The 16,862-nt window shown below is 39.8% G+C and overlaps 1 protein-coding gene across 1 annotated transcript; it reads left to right on the forward strand.

Annotated features, from left to right (window-relative positions):
• Positions 1-1,053: 1,053 nt before the first annotated feature.
• LOC135254786 (glutaredoxin domain-containing cysteine-rich protein 1-like) lies at positions 1,054-12,527 on the forward strand. The gene is made up of 4 exons (XM_064335280.1): positions 1,054-1,832; positions 8,273-8,512; positions 9,644-9,709; positions 11,980-12,527. The coding sequence occupies exons 1-4, from the start codon at positions 1,431-1,433 to the stop codon at positions 12,157-12,159; spliced, it is 888 nt and encodes a 295-aa protein (XP_064191350.1). The 5' UTR covers positions 1,054-1,430; the 3' UTR covers positions 12,160-12,527.
• Positions 12,528-16,862: the final 4,335 nt, after the last annotated feature.

A 16,862-nucleotide genomic window follows, 5' to 3' on the forward strand; every position in this document is an offset into this window, starting at 1 on the left:
ATCTGAATAAGATGGACTGGAATTTGGACCATACCTGCTTAAATTTCCAAGATCTGTAATGGACAGGCATACTGGACTGCTAATGAATAATGCAGACTTCCTGGAAAACAAAACAATTTTGATTAATAATTCTGAACATTTGTCTAAATAGTGTATTTAATATAATTTTGTGCTTTTCAATTGGTGTATGAATTCCCAACTGAAAATTCAGTTGGGACCACTGTTAAAAGCTTTATTATCAATCTTGAAAAGCAATGCAGTCATGTTTGGTGGTATGGCTGTCTTCCAGAAGCCTACCCATCCATCCACAGGATAAGGATGCGTGGACAAGGCAGGGAGGGCAGCAGTTAAATCATCTCAGAGGGCTACACACAGAACAGGTCCAGCAGTGGACACTCATCCAGTAGACACTACTTAGTAGACACTTATCCAGGGGGACTTACTGTGCACAGATCATATTTTAGATTTACACACAGGATAAATATCCTGAAACAATGCAAACATTGTTCAAAAGTACAACAGCTGTGCTTCACCTTGATAACTAATAAACATGCAACCTTTGGGTTACAAGCACCATTGAGCCACACTGTAATGCCTGAAATACATTGTACAGTATAATGCGGCTGATGGCATACTGACGTAAAAAATGTGGTGGATGCCCTTTTTCAGACTCACTTCCAGCCTCCCAACATTCTCCCAATATGCAATGCAGCAGAGGAAAATGCCCACACGCGATTGGTTCACAGGCATGCCAGCCAGCGTGGCACGTTGACATTAAAGATTCACCGAGATGCATCTCAATGTCACGTGCGCTGACAAACACAAGGATGATCCTGAACCTCATTATACCAAGAGAAAGAGAGAGAGGAAGGAGGGACGTTCTGTAGAATGGGGCAATCTAGTGCCCAGTGAGAAAAAGCCACATAAAACTAAGATGGGAAATTCTCTTTAAACTTAGCACATCAAATAATGGAAAAAATACCTAAGACAAAGGTTGATTCATTGAAAAGTTGTAGCTATTTATGAAGAGTGCAAGAGGTAAAAGTGGTTCTCAGTACAGGCTGCTGCCCTCTTGACCTTACTTGAAATATTATTTCAAGTAGCTAACATACTGTAAAAAGGGACCCGGTTAGCGTTTTAAGGCTGCCTGAAAAATTAGTAGAATATATCAATTATTTAATAGAAAGCTATCACTTTACTCTGTAGGTTTTCATGGTTACCATGGCAAAACGTCATTTATTATTAACCTAGCTTGGTGGCAGAGTGGCTGCTTGCCCCCAATTCTTTTGGAATGGTGACATACATGTTTATAGCTCTTGTCGGAACGGCGGACTCACTTTGGAATGCCGTTTGACCTCGCATGAAATTGTGGCACGTACAGACGATAAAACAAAACAATCAACAGGACCATGTAAACCTCTCGCGTTTCAATGGAGCGGGAGACCTCGAAAGCTGCGGACGAAAAACCTCAAAAGAAAGTGAGGTTTCGGGTGGCGTCCGCGAACAGCGGGCGGATCATAAAGGAAGTATACAAAGATGAAGCGCCGTCAGACTCTTTGGACTCTGACTGCACGAGCAGCTCCGAGCCGGAACGGTCGATCAGCACTCCTTCTACCAGAGAAGCTAACGGGCACCTCAATGGGCTTGGCTCCGAGTTGGATGATAGCGGGAGCGAACCTGATGACTTGCTCCTGTACGCCAGTGCGTCCAAAGACAGACACTTCAGCACCAAACGCGTGAACATCTTGAGCAAAAATGGGACCGTGCGTGGGGTGAAACACAAAGTGAGCGCTGGTCAGGTGCTCTTCAACAACCTGTCCAGCGTGTATGGGGTAAGAATCACATCAATATCAAATTCAGTATTATGTTTTGCAGTTTTAACATTTTATTGTCTTACTTCCTTCCTAACGCAGAGGCCACAGATTTAATTTATTTAGTCCCCTGAAATGTCCTCAAAGAGCTATGCAGGTGTACCATTTTATGGTTATCCCATGGGAAAACAACAACAAAAGAGTTTTGCCTTTTTACAAGGAAAACTGACATATAGCATAGGTGAACAGAACAAATGAAATATGGATGCTATTACATTATTTCCACTGTTCAGAATCTTTTTCATTTTGATATGAATGACAGAAACAATTATTTTGAGAATGAGCTTTTTAAATTGTTTCTGGTTCTGTAAGTCAGAGTAAGACAATACTTTCACATATCAGTCAAAAGTTGCTATACTTCTCCATATATATCTAGTGACAGTTAAATCTTTCAGAGCTTCTGTGGACTTTGTCTGCACATGATACTGCAACAAGTGGTAGCAATACAACAGTAAGAAATACCCCTGCATCAAACATTATCCTCAGAAAACCATACATTTTCACAGACTTTTGACAATGTTTTTAATCGGATGGCCACGCTAAAGCAGCATTAGAATCAATGGATAAACTCAATTGCTCACATAAATAGGTCAATTAGAGCATTTAATTACTGTATTTAAAGTATATTCTATTAATTATTCAAACAGAACTGAAGTAAGATATGGATAACACTTTATCCGTTAAATAACAGCTGTTTACCTTTATCTGATAATTGTAGCTTGAAGTGATATCAAATTTAATTTATATGAACTCCAGAAATAATGCCCGTATATATACTGGGTTTCTGTGCTTTGGGAACAGATACAAATTCTGACAGAATGTGACACTTTCTCCTTCTCAAGAAGAGCCCAAATGAAAGCATGATCATAGTGCAGACAGGGTCACTGCCAAATGAAAGATTAATGACCCAATTCGCTAAGTGTTACAGGGGAACCCCATCGGGTTAATGATGTCTGCAGACTTCCGCTTTCTAGTGACTCAACATTTGGCAGGGTCATTGGCCTCTAGTTCCAGACAATAAAATGACAACTTATACATCACATGTTAAATGAGAGAATAGTGAGATCTCTAGTTTAACTCCTACAGTAACACCTACAGAGGGCCTACAGTAACCTACAGGACAGGTGAAATATGTCCCATGTCATAAGATAACAAGGCATATTAATAGGATCCCCCCAATGAAACACTGATCCCAAAGTAACTGACAGTGAAATGCTGGAAAATCTCTAACTACAAACATAATGCTGAGTCGTGAGCCCTTTCTATTGCAGGCAAGCTATTCCACAGAGTAGCACTATGCGACAGGGATGTTACAACCTTAGCACAGTGAGCACTGCCTACCCAGTAGAAATCCATCAGAAATACAACTTTTTAAAAATTGTGTGTCATTGTTCATTAATATTTATTTCAGTTATTTTTGCATTTAGAGCGCAAGCGTTTTTGGTCATGTAAATGCCAGTGAGGTGCAGTGAGATATGTGACTAGAATGCAACCCTCAAGGCTGAGAAATTATGTGTGATTCCATCACTTTTTTCCACTGATTTTCATTATGCGAGTATGCATGCATTACTTTTTTCTATGTACCAAAATCTATTAAGTCAGGTGACTCAGAGAAGGCAGCCATGCCCTGCACTTACTCTGACCACATGCCCCTGCTGTATATGCAGTGGTTACAGGAAATGCACTGTACTCATGCATGCTGGGAAAAAATGTGCATTTACTTCAGGAGAGTCAAAATCAAGCCCTGGAGGGCAGCAGTGTCTACGGCTATTGAAGATGTTCTTTCAGCAGCCAATTAAAGCCTTGAGAACCAGGTGTGTGGATTCTTTAGCCAATCAATGACTTAAATCAATGGTTCTCAAACCTGATCCTGGGGTACCCATGTGTATTGTGGTTTTTGTTCCAAGCACGATTGCAATCCCAGAATTCTAATAAGATGGTCTTAATCAGACACTTTTGATGTTTTGAGGGATTATTTAGCCCCTTTAACCCACATTTTGTCAGAAATAACTATGCAGCCATGAGGAACACAAGTCACATATTCACATTGTGTTACTGTATATTGCAAACAATTAGATAAAAAGAGGTCAATTTAACTGATCAAATTAAAAATTGAGGTAAATCAATAGGCTCTTAAAAGAAATGAATCACGTGTGCTGAATCACACAAACACAACCAAACACTGCAGCCCTCCGGTACTGGGTTTTAACATCCGTTGGTCCACCTGATTCTTACTCCCTCTGTGGGGGCTGCCTTGCCTTCTAACCTGTGTGGGCCCTACAGGGCCAGATGTTGGTTTTGAACTGGAGAGCACAGCTGGTTCTGTGCTGAACGTTGGTGCTCAGGCGTGTCTCAGGGGTGCCCAGTTTCAGCTCTGGGGGCATGCACTCCGGCAGGTCGGAGGGGCCTCTATAAACAAAATCTGCTACATGTGGGGAAAAGAGAATTCAAAACCTGTGGGTGAAGGTCTCCCAAAATCTTCTGCAAATCTGGCCCATGACCATAGAGACAGTGCCCCCCCCCCCCAACCCTTGCCCCTTATAGCCCTCAAATGCTGGACCTGTGCATTTCTGAGCCAAACAGACGTTTTGGTGACACGTGCGGAAGTAGCTGAAACTGTGATTGTGTCTCTTGAAGGGTTCCGTCCGGGGCAACGGGCTTCCGCAGGAAGGAGGTTCCTGAAGGCCTTCTGCCGGAGAGGCCGCCGGGAGAGCGTTTATGTTTGGGGGGCACCCCTGGGGCACCGGAGCGAACGAGTGGGGCTGAACCCAGAACTGCTGCAGTGTTACCTTCCCGATTCACGTTCCACCTCTGCGCAGCTGCCATCTCTGCAGTCTGTCTCTCTTACGTCTGTTTCCCTTCCTCTATGACTGATAGAGGTCCTCTCACACCGTGGTCATTACACTCATGAAGAAAGTATAGGTATTAACTCCAGGGTCCAGGACAGCTTACCACAAAACAGGCTTGTTCTAGTTTACCACATATTCATGCCCCTGTAGTTGATTGGCTATGCAATCCATTACATTCCAAAAAAGAGAAATTCTCAGCTATAAACTTCCTGGGTGAATAAAGATTAAAAAAAACAGATTAGGTAGGAGCCCTCATAGACAAGCTAAAGTGTACAAACATTGATGTAGTATGCAGATGCAGCACTGAGCTTTTGAAGTGAAATGTATTTTGGACAAAAGCACTCTGACAAACAAATGAAAAAAGATTTCCCTGAACCCATATAATGCTATTCTAAATGAAAGAATATCAAACATCCATTTGCTTGTGTTTTGGAGGTACTCTGAACAGTAAATCTTCAGAGAAATGCAGATTATAATTTATGCAGTAAACTTTTTATAATTCATATTTATACTATATAATTAATAATAATATAGTCAACACCATTATAGGATGTGTTTATTTTTTATTCATTAGATTCAGTGATTAATTCATGAATTAGTCAATGTTAAGCTTTGGCAGAAGTCATTTTGACTAAAGTTACAAGAGAATGCTTATAATGGAGTAGTACAATACAATTCTTACAATGTCACAGAAAAGGGAACATATTGTATAATCCACATTCTATGATTTACATAATATTCTCATTTAGAAGAACATCTAAGAACACATCCCATATTTAGAACATTGCTCAATGTGAAGTATAAAAGTACCAACAAAAGAATAGCTCAATAAATCAAATAAAATGTAAAATTCAGCATTCATCTGTTCATAAAAGATTTACATTGAAAGAAGCGATGTGCTTTGGAACAGCCATTAAGGATTCTATAAATATACGTGCATTATTATGCTATATAAACAGAATAACATAGTCAAAAATCTTATTATAATCCTGATTATATCAGGGATTGTTGGTACATGTTCTGTATAAGCAAATACGTAAAAGTACATAAAACATAATATCATAAATCTCAGGTATTGTCTTTGGAAGTCCATCTTTCAAGTTGGTTAATCTTTCATCTTTCATAAGCCATTCCCTGCCCTTTTTCTGCCCTGTTCTGTTGATCTTTTCCTACTTTGTGTAAAAGAATTCTGGGAACACTGGTTAGCCTTTAAAGCTGACCACTGCACTTTGTGAACCATTGTAGCTTGGCGGACCCCGGACTTGTAAACAGCCTTCTCTTTTTGCCAGCTGCTACACCACTCCCTGAATTATGATTTATAGGAATACCACACGGGAGTTATGGAGGGGATGGGGCCACTATCAAAAGCCCATTAATCCAGTGGTGTTCTTCTCCACTGATTCAGCAGAGACAAAGAGACAGTGATGGATTTACATTCGCTTGCTGGAGGCCCCCCAGGGACTTTATGGGAGCTGGCAACTCCTTCACAAAGTTTGTGCCACATTTGTCCCTCTCCCCCAAAGTTGCAAATACCAGTCGTCTTTAGTTTAAAAATCCGGATGGGCCATTAATATTAAATCACAGCAAGGCTTTAAAAGTCTTTTTTGTTCTTTTTTTTCTCACAAAAATATTGTTGTTGTCAATCTGTGAAAGAGTACAGTGCTCTGGGGGGGCATTCTCCTTTCCGAATGAAAACGATGAAAAAATGGGAAGGATCTTTTTTTAAACAAGTTTTTACGTTCCATTTTGTGTGCAAGTTCATAGCAAGATTATTGCCTTGTAAATTTGTGAATTGTAGCTTTGTGCTACCTGAAATGAAAAGCACTGGAATAGATTAGTTTTGTATTTCTTTGTATTTTGAGCTTGACTGATGAAAAGGTTTTTTTTTGTATCTTGCCTCTTGAGATTTGACATTTAAAATGTGTGTTTAGCATTTTTTTATTTTCTTTATTTATGGGCCGTGGTTGCCATTGAGTGGAGGAAACAGTAAAGTGTCCATGTGAGAAATGTTTTTTTTTTTCATTAAATTGTGAATTTTTGTGCCTAACTTGAAATATGCGAGAATTAGTTCCATTAGTTTCAGATTTTGTTCCATACTGTTGCATTTAATGCAGATTAAAGTTTTATAGCTTTTCAGTATTTTGTATTTCATTAGTTTTTATAACTTGACTACTGTTGAAACTATAGCTCTCCAGCTACAATGAAGATGTTTTGCAATATTTGTGGCCTTACGAAATCACAACAACATAAATATCTCACAACACAAAACACACACAAAAAAAAAACATAACACAAAAAAAAAAACGTTCCCAAAGAAACAAGCATTTCAAAACATTGTTTGTTCTAAATTCACAGATGTATACACACAGCTATGTCATGTACGGACAACTTGTTATTGAAAGCTGCACACTGAAACAAACTGCTGGCCACATCTAATGAGGACACCCCAATACGCTGAAATAAAAAATAATTAGCATAGTGACATTTATGACTGATTAACTCATTACTCAATTAATTAGCTAAAACTTAATGACTGCACTGTAAAATGCTCAGTGTTAAATCATCTCTTACAGAATACATACAGTATGGTCCCTATTTGGACTTATATGAATTAACATTGGATAGTTTACTATGTAGGGGAAGTGAAACGTGGAAGTTGCAGCAAATATCTTGCTTGGGTGCTGCATGTTTTTACATCTTATGCTGCTGTGCCCTGTTCTTCTGCCGTTTTCTCACTGATATGCGCTGTACCTCAGTGTCACAGAAGGCAATCATGTATCAGCAATGCACTGCTGAAGGGTAAGCATAATTCCATCTTGTGATTACATTAGGAATCCATCTGTAATATTGTATTGGATTTTCATTACCCTGTTGTCCGTATTAGGAACAGGCTTTAGTTTTTGTTCTTTTTGGAAATAAGGGCAAAGTTGATGGCCTTAAAATGATGAGTGAACTTATGTTGTTTTCTCTCTATTGTTCCTGGGTTATAGTAATTTTTCAGCCTAACTGTGCAGTTTGCATTTTATGTCAAAAAATTCACCAAAAAATCTGATACCAATGATTATGATACTAATTATGATTAATTACAATGCATGCATTTACCTTCACAGTTGTATATACTATACATTTTTATACTATACATAATTACCCAGCATCAAATAAATTAAATGCCTGTATCTACCTGTATTGTAAAATGGCCAATTAAAAACACGTCAGCAGCCCCAAATGACAGTGACATCAGTTTACTGGGCAGTCAGTAGAATTTAAGTACAGTGAATAATGTAGACTAACTGGAAGCATTATTCATAGGGGAGCTCTGAACAACTGAACACCACAGATCTCAAATAATTGGGAATTTTGGAGTTAACAGGGTCAGCCCTGCTTTCCTTGTACAGTTTTGACCTTATTGATGCTTAAACTAGGAAGCAATTACTATAACATTACCTTTTCAATCACGAAAAATCTGAAAACAGCTGAAAACAATAGTTTTGCCTGCCCCCAAATGTTAAAAATAGAGCAAATAGTGAATGATGCATTAATGTGTTTCCCCAGCCAAGTGTGAAAGTGGAGTTTGGGCAGATTGTGATCTACACCACCAGTTTCCGGGTGGTGAGGAACACATTCGAGCGCTGCGAGCTCGTCCGCAAGATCTTCCAGAACCACCGGGTGAAATTCCTGGAGAAGAACGTGGCCCTGAACGGCGAATTCAGCAAGGAGCTGGAGAAGCGCTGCAGGACAGTGGGGGAGCCCCCCTCCCTCCCTGTGGTCTTCATCGATGGACACTACCTCGGGGTTAAGTTGGGCTTCTGTCTATAACCAAACACTGCTACATGCAGTACATACAGTAGAAGTGATCAAATGAATACATTCTCTCATAGTAGCCATGACAAATTCTGGTCTGTCACACCATTTCTATTATTACAGATTCATTTTATCGTTTGCTCAAATGTGTCTTTTTTTATTTCTCAGATTTTTCGTGTAATAAAGATATATTTATGTAACCTATGTACCTTTGAACAAAGTATTTGGTTGAAGTGCAGGCAATTAAGTACAGGAAAAGCCTAATAAATGTAACATAGACAAGCTTGTGCAAAGGTTGTAGATAACAAGCCCCTTGCATGGCTTGTGAAATATGGACGATTCTAGCTATTCATAATAACCAATGATGTACTACATCACTGCAAGCTCTCCACGCACTACGTTTTAGGTATTTAGCCAATGAATTCATCCAGAGCAACCTACACTGTTTGAATTCTTTGTACATATAATCCATTCATGTATTTGGATTGTCATTGACAATGTCAGCTAAAGTACTATGCTACAGTGTACAACGGCAATGCCCCACGTGGGAAACAATCATAGCTAGATAGCTTAGTTCAACCATTATACACTACTACCCCATATTTGTTGTTCATGTCTGTAACATCCTTAGCAGGGTGATGTCCATAATGTAAGCAAATAAATAGTGACATTTATGTCTGTTTAAATTTTACTTGAGGAATTCAGGTTAAGTCCTTTCCTCCCGCGTACAATGGCAGTGCCCCAAATGAGAATCAAGCCTGCAAGCTCTGAGCTACAGGCTGAGCTCCTAAATCTCCTTAATCTTGAGATTTGTGAATAGTTTTTTCTTCCTTCCTTGATTTACATTATCTCTGTGTGAAAGTCTCTTTTCCTCAATAAAATCTGGTTAATATAATGCAGTGTCTGAAAAATAAAACTCTCACATTGAGAAAATGTGTATTCATTAACAGTAGCTCAATGTAGAAATGCTCTTTTAAGCCCACCAGTGCTTGATGATGCATTTCTCTACACTTTCCCCCCCAACTTTGAATCTCAGGTATTGAACTCTGCTGACCTCTGTGAATGATTTCTTTGATTCCTTGTACAAGTTTTATATATTGATAATTTGTGTTCATTTCCTAGGGTGCAGAAAAAATAATGGGGATGAATGAATCGGGAGACCTTCAGGATCTCCTCACAAAAATTGAGGTAATGCTGGCCTATGTAGACAAAAGATGTCACAATCTACGCCATGCTTTATGGCAGCTCACATCCCAGAGTAAGAGTAAAAATGTAGAATAAAGTATGTCATTTTCATTCCTCCCTTCATCAAAAAATTTGGGCTCTCAAAATCCAGTCCTGGAAGGCCACAGTGTCTGCTGTTTTTTGTGTGCTTGGCCACCTTAGTGTTTCATTTAAGTATTTGATTGGTTGAAGAATCCACACACTTTTTCCCGGCCTAAATTGATACATTCCATGACCTGTTGATTGAAAAGAAACCACTAAAATCTGCAGACACTGTGGTCCTCCAGGACTAGAGTTTGGGATGTCTGTTCTACAGTGGTTTAGAATTACAATTTTACCCTTTAAGGTGTAAGATAACAAATATGTGATTAGACTGTTCTTAGCTAAACATTCCAATCCTGATATAACAACCACTATTGGTAATTGAAAGCAATGAAGTTCTACAACACACTGATTCAGAATAAAAAATTTAAAAAAGCATTTCAAAAAACCTATTCTTCAAAAGGTTAAATGGGTAACTAACAAATTTTGCCCTTGCCTCAAGTGTCCTTTTTCAATGAATAATGAAAGTTTGCAGAAAAAAGGAAGACTCTTAACAGGGTAATGTGCCAATAATTGACATTTATTAAAACAGCAATCATGTATTATTAACATGTGTTGCATTGTCTATACTAAAGTAATGATTTACAGAATGAGCCGATGTTCTATGAGAGTTCTTTAGAGAGTTCTAAAGTCATTTATAATGGTTAAACAGTGTCTGTCTCCTTTAGCACTTTAAAAAAATAAAAAATAAATGAATTAATCAATGCAAATTACTGGCACTACTGAAAATGTATTATTGTTAGTGAATGTTGGTAACATATTAATGATTAATTAATGGGACTTAAATGCAAGCTGTCTTCTGCTACTGCTGTGTTTGGTATTGAGCTCTATCCATTCAAATTCATTGTCTGCTGCTCAGCTCCCACTGGCATCTGTTAAGTGTTCTGCTAAGCTGCACAAAACATCCCCGGAATGTTTCTAATGGTAGAAGAAAACGTTATGAGAACATTGTGTCAGTGTTTGGTACAGCATTCCAGTGACTAGCCCAATTTGCTCTGCTTGAACCCCGGGGTACTGTAGAGGAAGTTAGGGTGTCCAAAAACCAAGTTCTCAAATGCCCGAGCAACCCTGGAATGGTGCCACCGTCCTGGCAGTGGTGACCGGAGAACTTTGGTGCCCTTTATGCGGGCAGCATGTCTGGTGCCAGTCTGCCCTCTCCACTCAGCAAAACTGTGCCAGTGCAGGAATAAGCAGAGACATGTTATCAATTATGCATCTGCGAGCTGCCATGAATTATGAATGGGCATCAATAAATGCCATAAATAATGCACACAGGGTGCCAGCACTGCATTCACTGACCCTGTTGACGCTCAGCAGGGGGAGCCATATCATTCAGAAGAGCAAATTGGGCTTCCTCTGGCAGAGAGGACAGCCTGGCTCGGGTTAGCATATCATAAAAAGCAAACCTGTTGGCTGCCCTGAAACCCAACCCTCCTTAAGCCCGGCACACAGCACAATGGGGGGAAAAACAAAAACAAGGGGAAACAATTGAGCGAGAAAGGGCAGCAGAGGCAGGGCATTGGTTTATGAACTGAGCTTGTAACTCAAAGCATGCAGGTTCAATTCCAGATTGGCAAAGACATTTAACCTGAATTGCTTCAATAAATATTCGGTTGTATATATGGACTGAATGTAAAAGACTGTAAGCTGTGTAAGTTGCCTCAGATAAGAGCAGTTAAATGCCTACAAAGTCTATTAAAATTGTATGACACAAATATGTAAAGGATTAGAACTACCACAAATTATATTGTACACCATGCAGGCGGTCAGCTTCAATGAAAAACTACAATGCTTTCTTGAAGGATGTTCTGTAACACCAGACACACTGTTGCTAACTGGGACCACCAGTATTTTAAAAAAGGAGGACAAAAGGAACACTATGAGTTAACCATCTGGTTAAGTTATATAATATATGTGATATTATAACCCGAGTTATGACCAGGAAGTGGAGCAATTATTCTGACCCTCACCAAAGGACCTAACCAGGTTTGAGATAATGCATGGATATTCATCTTACACTCTGAATGTAGACCTCAACATCTGGAGCAAACCATGAAAGGATCAGTGACCCATTATTCGACTAGAGGTCAGTCTGTCTTAGTGACCTTCTTTGTACCTCTTTCTGGCTCCAGAGGGTGCAGCACCCCCACACCTGCCCCACCTGTGGGGGCTTCGCCTTCGTCCCGTGCCCCATGTGCCATGGCAGCAAGATGTCTGTGTTCCGCAACTGCTTCACGGACTCCTTCAAGGCCCTCAAATGCACCGCCTGCAACGAGAACGGCCTGCAGCCTTGCCCCAGCTGCACCCCGTAGGACTGCATGCACTCAGCGCACCCAATCAACAACCCACAACCCACAAACCACTCCTCTCTGACTGCCCCTACAGGCCAGACATGGGACTGCACTCAGCGCACCCAATCACCCCCCTCAGCCCACAACCCAATCACCCCCCTCAGCCCACAAACCACCCCTCTGATTGCCCCTACAGGGATGGAACTGTACCAGAGAACTCACGACACTCTTCTCACATAGGATAAATGTGGGAATGTTAATGACGACAGTATTTCTAAGACAAGTGAAATGTTTACTGGCTTATTATTGTTCAGCTGTTATAAGCAGTTTAGGGCTATCAGAATTATGTTTGACCTTACTTAAAGCTTATTATATTGTTCTATCGGGAATTGATGAAGTTCATGACCTCATATTTTTGAGGCGCCAAACAAGTTTGTTGCAGAGGAGAATGTAATAATTTCTATTAGCACTTACTGAAATGACTATCTTGCAACCAACATCTGCAAAGATTTAAGACATCATAGAGTATTGCGTTTGGTACATAGTAAAATGTCCACTGTTAATTCAACTCTAACGTTATATGAGCCCAATAGGGATTATATGTACTGTACTCTGTAAGAGTTGAATTTGTCCTCCACAGCAAGTGATATGGTGCTGTTTTTTTTAGAAGTGACAGATTTAACTGTTAATAAAGGTTAATAAAATTAATAAAGGCTTTCATTCCACCCAATTGCACATTACACAGTACGTATATAATATGCTGCCACAATTTACTCCCAAACATGATTTTGACCCAACAAGGATATATTTCTACCATTTTTGACATGGTACACTGGCTTCCTCATTTCACTGTACTTGGTTATAATAATTATTTTCGAAGCGATCAATTAAATTTTTGATAATTTGTGTTGAACTTCAAAATGTATCAGAAATTGAAATGCTAAGCTAAGAGACTATAAAGCTGGGAGGATATGACTAGTTTGTAGAAACTAAAAACAAAACTGGATACACATGTTTGTGTGGAGTGCCATTTTCAGCTGTGGTTCGATTTCAGCTGAATTCACTTTCTTATCAAGGATACTCCCACCTTAAATCTATAAGTACGCTGCCCACACCAAGCAGACAGCCCTTACTGCACATGAACAGTACATTTTAAAAAGTCTGCTTACAATAACTGTCGGTTGTATTTTCTGACCGAAGCTCCCTAGTAACGTCCTAATGGGAGGGTATGACAAAAATCAAAGTTGTTGTCATGGTGAAGGAGAACCCAAGAGCACTGCTTCATACGTGACATTTGTATGAACCCCTTTGATGAGTTCTGCTGCTGACCGTGCAGTGCGTCAGTGCCACTCAGCAGTACTGCAGAATGACTTGGGCTCTCTTCTGGTGTCAGCAGTGACCTGTGGTCAAAGACTAACGCGCCACTCGTGCCACCGGCTGATTTTTTGCTGGGCTAAAGAAATATAAAAAAATAAATAATGCGGTCACATTCTATTTCATCAACTTCGTCTATGACACTGCCCCCTGCTGTGACATTCTTGTTTTGATGTCTTTATTTTTTGGACTTTGCTTTGCCTGTTTTCTATAGGGTTTCCCTTTTATCTGGTGATAAATGTTAGTCTATCCCAACCATACATCACCGCAGGTGCCTGATCAACCAGATGTCCCCCTGAATGATGCGAAATGGGTGTCCTTATTTGTCATCACTCAGCCAAATCCTACCTGCTCGACTGATGCTATTATCCATTATCGTTCACCATACGGAGCTTCCAGACGCAGTTAACATTGTCATGATCAGGATCCGATCTGGACTGTAGTGTGCGACATCAGATCGAGGGGGTTAATCCACAGCTGTGATACTGTGATGGAACATTACATACGACTCACAAAGCTCCCATGGTAGTTGGAAAGCACACACACAACTGCCCTACCAGGGAATTTAGTGACACAGCGCACCATCTGGGTCATGCATATTTAAATTGCGTTATCAACATGCAAATGAGGCTGAATACGGGATGTGTCCAATTCACATGATCACAAATTTCCACTCAGAATATGCATGGATTTTTTAAAAGATGACCTCAAACCTGGCAGCAATGTGACACAGTCTGTTTAAAAGCTATGAAATGTGTCAACGTCCACGATGACAAAGATGCCGTTGAACATTAAATCTGCCACCTGTTGACTGCTGCACCCATAAAACGTGTTAAACAAAACCAAATGTTTCTCATATAGTGTAATTCAATTAGCCTAACTTCTGTTTGTGACTCAGTGACATGGCATCCCGATCCATCGCATTGGTCACCTGTAGTCACATGGGCTCAATGAACTGCAATGGAAGCTTGGGAAGTCATGCAAGTTACTACATATGGTGACTGACTTTTACTTAATGACCAGAAAAACAAAACATAAAAGGTGATATTGTTAAGCATAGCCTATGATAGTGAGCGGTTATTTAAAGAATCTTAGTAGTCAATAAGCAAACCCTTCTGTAGCAAACGCATTATAATATGAGAGAGGATGGTTGAATTTATGCAAATTTATAAAATCCCATTCCTCTGGTTTATACAGAGGAAGTGTTATCAAAATGTATAAGCTTCACTTGTGCAATAGCTTCTATAAAACTCTTGTGGATGTGCATTACTTTTTAAACTCCAAACTAAACAATTCACTTTCACTGTTGCATAACATAACCTGCAGAATTTAACACAGTGAAATCGTAATCTCTGCTTTCATGAAGTATGACAACATCACAGCCATCCCTGTGATGTTGTCATCCTATTGTTCAGAGAGATGGGGCATTTTATATAGGGAAGCAATGCATACTGCATGTGATGTAATTACATCTGCATGGAAATAAACATGTGTGCATGGAAGGTAAGTGTGGCCATTTTGTGGCCACACTTACCTTCGATCGGATATTACAGATGAAAAATTCACATCAAATAAACCAATGAGTCGTCCTCTAAGGACACATTTTGTTGAGTCTTCATTAAACTCAAAGTCTATGAGTACACACAGGTTCTACTCATGGGTGAAAAGCATGTAAAAGGCTATGAGGAACAGGACAGCAGATTATAAATTAATCTCAGCTGTGCATGGAGGTCAAGACACTGCTGCCCAAGGTCTTGCAGCCCTCTTTTAGCCTCAGGCGGTATGAGCTGAAACTGAACTACCTGGGTTATGAATTAAAGAAAAGGCCTCCAAAAGTAAGACTCACAGCAACTAGAAAAAGCTGACCTTAGCCCCTTTCACAGTGACTCAAATGCTATGTAATACTGTATATACCATCCAACTTGGTGCAGTGTGCACAAATATGCCAACACTGCTTCTCTGTGGTATTATAGAAACAAAACAAACAAAAAATTACAGTTGTGTGGCATTTTCTGTTAGTAAGCAAACATTTATGTCTAATATAGAAATATTGGCCTTGTTTATTTCTCTCAATACTGTTTTTTAGTTTTGGTTATGTTCCCAGGAGACATTTCCATTGGGAAAAGTTAAAGATAAAGCCTCAAAGATTTCCACACTCCTTCCCTGGCTTATTAGAAAGTGGCAGAACAGCCAGCTCTTGTACATAGACAGTAGTACTTCAGCTCTCCAAGGACAGCCCTGGAAATCTTCACAAAGCTACATTTAAAGTGTAATAACTTTAAATATTTAATTTTTAGTCTGGCTCAATGAATAAATGAATTTATGCGCATAATGTGGCACATTGAGAAGTACGATGAGACCACAAAACAACCTTGCTATAAGACACATTGATGTGCTTAATAATTTAAGCATCTGAAGAATATATATTGCTCGCTTTACTTTCAATTATTTAGACCACAATGAGGCCTTTAGCTTCAAATGCCAGCCAGCCACAGATACCGGGGAGTAAATGAGTTCAGGTTTAATATGGTTCTTTTCAGTGTTTTGAACATTTACTAGATACTAACAGTGTCCTCATATTGGTCCCTGGGTTAGGGACAGAGCTCTGTGCTTCATTCCATTTTACCAGTTGAGTAAATTGTGTACCCCAACAGTAAGCATTAGGACTCCCCGAATTGTACTGGATACTACTGGTTCGTTTATTGAGCAACTGATGCATATTTCACCAGGTCTAAATTGTCCACACAAAGCAAGCAGTTCATAGCCCATTGCAATGGGTCCTCAGCCCAGTAGATGGCAATATTTAACAAACGGAAGACCTCAATACCACATATTTATTCCACAATAGGCCTATTTCACAAGATGGCGACCAAAACCGGATGTAGGGATACTTTGTTTCCGGTTACCGTTGCTACGGACGCAAGTCCATTTCTGACAGCGAAAAATTGAGCCTAAACAGCGACGTGTGTTCTCACAGTCCCTGATAGCTCTGCCAACGTTCACTGTCCGATGTTATCCGCATTGTCGAAGCATTGCCAGTGAACGTTAAGCGGTCTAAACTGGACAAGGGCTATAAATTCTTTTTTGAGAAGTTTATATTCGGTTATGAAGGTAAGTATAACGTTAGCTCTGGTTCACCAGAAAGCTAAATAGCTAGCTTGCTAACCACATCAAGTTAGCCGATTAAAGAGATGTTTCACTTCGACATAACAAATTCTTTTCTGGAGGCGACTCCATTGTGTTTTCGTAGCGTGAAGCAACATCTGCTGTCCGTTAACAGCGTCTCTGTTCCTCTCGGTTGTCCCGAAAATGAATGAATAGGGAGCCTGACAACTGTGAGGAAAAACGAT

Source organism: Anguilla rostrata, chromosome 5 (genome assembly GCF_018555375.3).
Source record: "Anguilla rostrata isolate EN2019 chromosome 5, ASM1855537v3, whole genome shotgun sequence".
NCBI lineage: Eukaryota > Metazoa > Chordata > Actinopteri > Anguilliformes > Anguillidae > Anguilla > Anguilla rostrata.

Bases quoted from the DNA above. Each gene is read 5' to 3' on its own strand.
- LOC135254786 (XM_064335280.1), top strand. From the start codon at position 1,431: ATGGAGCGGGAGACCTCGAAAGCTGCGGACGAAAAACCTCAAAAGAAA. The intron at 1,833-8,272 runs GTAAGAATCACA...GTGTTTCCCCAG, and splicing joins ACCTGTCCAGCGTGTATGGG to CCAAGTGTGAAAGTGGAGTT. The intron at 9,710-11,979 runs GTAATGCTGGCC...TTCTGGCTCCAG, and splicing joins ATCTCCTCACAAAAATTGAG to AGGGTGCAGCACCCCCACAC.